Raw genomic sequence first — 5599 nt, forward strand, 5'->3', positions numbered from 1 at the left:
AACATCCTGGATCTACAAGGAACTGAAACATACTGAAAAGAAGAAAACAAACAACCCCATTATAAAAATGGGCAAAAGATATGAACAGACACTTCACAAAAGAAGACATTCAAGCAGCCAACAAACACATGAAGAAATGCTCAACCTCACTAATCATCAGGGAGATGCAAATCAAAATCACACTGAGATACCACCTAACTCCAGTCAGAATGGCAATTATCAACAACTCAAAAAATAACAGCTGCTGGAGAGGGTGTGGTGAAAAGGGAACACTTCTACACTGTTGGTGGGAGTGTAAACTAGTGCAACCTCTGTGGAAAGCAGTGGGGCGATTCCTAAAAGCTCTAAAAATTGACCTTCCATATGACCCTGCAATCCCCCTACTGGGAATATACCCTGAAGAACACAAATCACTCTATAAAAAAGATACTTGCACACGTATGTTTATCACAGCGTTGTTCACAATAGCAAGAACCTGGAAACAACCATGCTGCCCATCAAAAGAGGACTGGATTAAAAAAATGTGGTACATATACACGATGGAATACTACGCAGCCATAAAAAAGAACAAAATCATGAATTTCGCTGCAACCTGGATGGAACTAGAGTCTATAATACTGAGTGACCTCTCACAGAAACAAAGATCCTATTATCACATGTTCTCACTCATATAATGGACCTTGAACATCCAATGCAATACTATAAGAAAATGACTGACGGTACTGGGCAACTATGGGGGGGAGGGGGTTGGGATTAACAGTAGCAAATATCTGTCGGGGGATGGGAAAACACCTCTTATCAACAGGGTGCCTGAATGAAACGTAATTGTACACCTAACCCTTAACTGTACCCCACAAAACCATAATAAAAAATACAGATTAAATAAAAAAAAAAAAAAAAAACATGTTACCCAAACTGCCTATGGCAGTGAGTCCCAGAGAGACAAAGGAGGAGAGTATTATTCCCAAAGCTAGCTGCAGTCCCGCAATAGGGATAAGTTACATCTGAGAAGAGAGTTCCAAAAGTAACACACTTCCAAAAACGACAAATGAATAGACCATCATAATATGAATATTTCTTTACAGAACAATGTTATAAATTATGTCAGGTTGTTTCCCTCAAAGTAATGAAGAACATAAGTTTCTAAGGTAGTCTTGGTTCAAATCTCAGCTCCTTCTACTGCGTAACCTTATTTTCCCCATAAGTTCCCTCTTCTATAAAATGAGGATAATTCCTACTTCATACCTATTGTAAGGATTAAATTAAATACTGTATGTAAAGTAGTCAGCCTAGGGTATGGAAGCTGATAAATTCATTTTTATAAACTCTAAAATAATTCTGAATTTCAGGTGCAAGATAGGTTAAACATAATCCAACTTTAAAGCAGAAATTTTTAGAGAGTAACTCATCTTAAAGTTAGGTTGTTCCTGCATTTATACAATAGAATTACAGAGTATGTTTATGCTAATCAAATATCATCATTCTAATCTGAAATATCTCTAGCATATTCAAATGGAAAGTTTTTTAAATTGTTTGGGACAGGAATAAACAGATATACGGAAAAGAAAATACCAACAGAGTTGCATAGAAATAGCCTATTTCTAAGGCTCAGGTATGCTCTCAACTGTCAGGAAAAAGTATAAGACAGCTGTTTGTGACAGATGGTAAAATATTAACAGAAAAAAGTGAGAAAACGACGTTTACTGAAGCACCTACTATATGTCACACACTGTACACATTCGCATTTATTTTTCTATTTAAATGCTTTTACATTCCATAGCAATAGATCATCTTCCAACTAAAAAGGAAAAGAAAAAACCTGTTTAAATAAGTGCTAGTCTACAGACCCAACCAATTACACTGTACAAAACTCAAAGATGGAAAAGTTCTTCCATCTTTATCAAGGCCAAGTAATCACAGAGCACACAAAAAAATTAAAACCTCTGAAAATAGGAAAATGTACTCCAAAAGATTCTAGAACCAAAAACTAAGATCTTCTAAATTTTAGAAACAAAACATCAACCAGATGGATTGTAGGCCCTTAGGAAAGAAAGCAAAAAGGTGCAGGATATCGTATTAATTCATTAAGAACAAATCACTAACTAATCTTTTTTTAAATAATAATATAGTGTCTATCACATAGTAACAAACTAAGGGCCTATCACAAATAAAATATTTGGTAAATCTTACCAAAACAACTGAAAAACTCTTCCACAATTTCCTTCTAATCAAAAATGGATCTAATAATAATTTATAGTTGGATGTGTGGCTAGTTGTACAACTATAAAACTACTACACCAGAAAGCATCAAATATGGCTTCAAGTCAACACACAAAATCTCTAGTGATACTCATAGAACTCTGGCCCCTCTTATTTCAAAATGCCATTGACTTCAATGGTACTAAATTTCAAGACTTTTTTTTCTAAAATTTAGAAGCTATTAGTTTAATAGTCTGAAAAAAAACCCAAAATTTAAAATATCTTGTTGGACAGTCTAGAAGTATGCCAAAATTAACAAAATAAAATAAGGAAAATCATTTTTTAAATACCACAGCAAAAAAGATTGAGTAGTACTTGAATTAACAACGAATGCTATGGAAAAGACTAAAAATTCAGTAGGAAGCAACAATAAGACATGAGTGTTTTATGACTAAATTAATAATAAAAGTTACAAGGGTATAATACAAGTTAAAGGGTATAAACTTGCAGTAATAAGATGAATAAGTTCTGCAGACTTAATGTACAGCATAGTGACTATAGTTAATATAATATGCTGTACATTTGAAATTCACTAAGAGAGTAGTTGTTTTGGTTTCGTTTTGCCTTGTTCTGTTTTGTTGAGACGGGATCTCATTCTGTCACCAAGGCTGGAGTGCAGTGGCAAATCATAGCTCACTGCAACTTTGAACCCATAGGCTCAACTGATCCTCCCACTCTTGCCTCCAGAGTAGCTAGGAGTTCAGGCACACACCAATACGCCCAGGTTTTTGGGGTTTTTTTTTGGTAGAGATGAGGCATTGTTACGTTGTCCAGGCTGGTCTCAAATCCTGGCCTCAAGTGATCCTCTAGCCTCTGCCACCCAAAGCGTTGGGATTACAAGCATGAGCCCAATTTTAAGTATTCTCTCTCACCAAATAAATAAGCGAAAGGTATTGTGATGATGGATTTGTTCTTTAGTTTGATTGTGGAAATAATTTCACAAATGTATACACATATCAAAATATCTTGTTCAACACATTAAATATACACAATTATAATTTGTCAAATATTCCTCAACAAAACTGATAAAAAAATAATACAAGTTATCTCTAGTGAGTAGGACTGGAAGAATGAGTCCCCTTTTACATTATTACACTGGAATAATTTCTTTAAAAAAAGTTTTCTTTTAAAATTTTTGGGAAATAGCCGGGCTCGGTGGCTCAAACTGTAATCCCGCGCTTTGGGAGGCTGAGGTGAGTGGAATGCCTGAGCCCGGGGGTTCGAGACCCGCCTGGGCAACTTAGCGAGACCTCATCTCTACAATAAATCAAAAAATTAGCCTGGCATGGTAGCGCACGCCTGTAGTTCCAGCTACTTGGAAGGCTGAGAGGCAGAAGGATCGCCGGAGCCCAGTAGGTCGAGGCTGCGGTGGCCGGGAGCAGCCACTGCACTCCAGTCTGGGCGACAGAGTGAGACTCCAACTCAAAAATAAAATAAAATAAAATAAAATAAATAAAATTTGGGGGAAATATTTGGTCATTAGTCTTAACCATTAACTCATATCTCTGGTGGCACTTGTTTTATGGGTTCTAAAAGCAGTATTTCAGTGACAATGAAATTTGCAATCAATAAAAAGGCCAACAAAAAAAAAATTACCTGCTCATAATATGTTAACATAAAAGATGTAAGGACTGGATTACATTTTAAATAATCAAAACAATGTTAAATTTTTCAAACATTTTCAAATATTAGATCTACATCGACTTTATAAATGGTGAAAATTATATTATGGTTAAACTAAAAAGGCATAATAATGTAAACAACCTCATAAATATGTAGCTATGTGTACACTGATAAAGACTGAAAAAGAACATCAAAGAAATAATTTAGCATTAAAGCTACTCGTTTTAAAAATAATAAAAGCAACCAATTATTGAGCAATTACTATGAAGATGACACTGAGCTAAAGAGTTTAATTTGCACAACCACCCTATGAAAGACTATCATCCCGGTTGTACAGTTAAATAAACTGAAGATCTTCTGGGTAATCTGATTACTTTTTCCTCAGTTAAGGGGTTTCTGAAGACCTGGTTAGTACACTTTTGCCTAACTCCAAAATCTAAGCGTCTACCCGCTACCAACGCCTAAAACTGCAGAATTAGTTGTTACAAACTTCACAAATAAACATTTTTTTAAAAACCAAAACTATAATAGTGTGCACTTCCGAGTTGGCATACATTCTTAAACAGGATCAGAATTAATATCCTATAGTACCTGCTGTAGTCGACTTTCCAACTCCACCCTTTCCAGAAGCCACAACTATAACTTGTTTAACACCTTCTATCGGTTTCTGCTTTGGAAGTCCTCGGGACATGATTTGTGTTCTTCTTTGTTTTAGGGTCTCACTCTCTGCGCCAGATAACTTCAAAAAAAATTTTTTTTAATTTTTTTTAAAAAGCGTTTTAAACAAGCAATCTCCTTTACCAAGCTATAAAAGCAAAAACAACTCTGGGTTTGCAATTAAGAGAGCTTTCCTTTCTTTTAATTCTGCTCACCTCCACTTTAACGACATTTACCTGCTGCTACTGATAACAACTGTATAGACACACTGGCTTAAGATGAACTCTATCAGCCAAGATACGCTGACGTTTAAAAATGGAAAGTAAGCCGCCTCTTTACAGAGTTAAATTCCCCACGTGTTTTCCTTCTCTTTCATTTTCTTGTTAAATAACCCCAAACCCAGAAAGCAATGTGAAATACCACCTGTATGTTCTAACCATGTCTCATGTCCCCGCCCCGCTTCAGCCTGGTACTACGAGCGGCCTGCCTGAAAAGCGGGGACGTCCCGCAGCCTGGGGGCTCTCACTGGACCGCTACGCGGGCGTGGGCCTCTAGCCCTTGACATGAAGCAACGCCAGGGCATCTGCGGGCCTGCGGCCTCGCACCCCCGCCCGCCGCCTCCCCTCGCCCCGCAGCACCACGGACCTGGCGCCGACAAGCCAACGCTCGGCCGCCCCCGAGAGGGGCGGCGGCCCCGCCACCACCCCAGAACGACAGCCCGCCAACATGCCGCAGACGCTGCCAAGCCCCCATGGTGGAAACGCGGCCCTGAGCCCTGCCAGGAAACCCAGGCGGCCGGCGCGGGGTGATGACGTCACGCGGCTCGTCTTTGCTTCCTAGCAACCGGCCGCCTCTGGGTTTGTTCGGCCCCGGGTGGAACCAGGTGGTCCAGGTCTCTTTTGTAGCCTGCTACGAACATTTTGCGTTTTACTAAACATGTATGAAGGATTTTTACATACATCTCATTTGATTCTTATTGAAGTCCCGGAATAGACAGAAGACGCTAACCGGAATCTTCTTTTTATTAACAAGAAAACCGAGACTTGGAAAGTTTAAAGAA

At 38.3% G+C, this 5599-nt stretch overlaps 1 protein-coding gene across 1 annotated transcript in view; it reads right to left on the minus strand.

Annotated features, from left to right (window-relative positions):
* Nucleotides 1-5335, minus strand: part of LOC103265880 (iron-sulfur protein NUBPL) — a gene marked incomplete at its 3' end in the record, with an annotated part of 222823 nt that extends 217488 nt beyond the window's left edge. Inside the window, exons 1-2 of the mRNA XM_008063525.2 lie at nt 5185-5335; nt 4474-4621 (exon numbers count right to left, since the gene is read on the minus strand). Of these exons, the coding sequence (XP_008061716.1) occupies nt 4474-4621; nt 5185-5292 (256 nt within the window). The remainder of the gene's footprint in view (nt 1-4473; nt 4622-5184) is intronic.
* Nucleotides 5336-5599: the final 264 nt, after the last annotated feature.

The sequence above is a fragment of the Carlito syrichta genome, unplaced genomic scaffold, assembly GCF_000164805.1.
Source record: "Carlito syrichta isolate Samal-C Ts95f unplaced genomic scaffold, Tarsius_syrichta-2.0.1 Scaffold306897, whole genome shotgun sequence".
Lineage (NCBI taxonomy): Eukaryota > Metazoa > Chordata > Mammalia > Primates > Tarsiidae > Carlito > Carlito syrichta.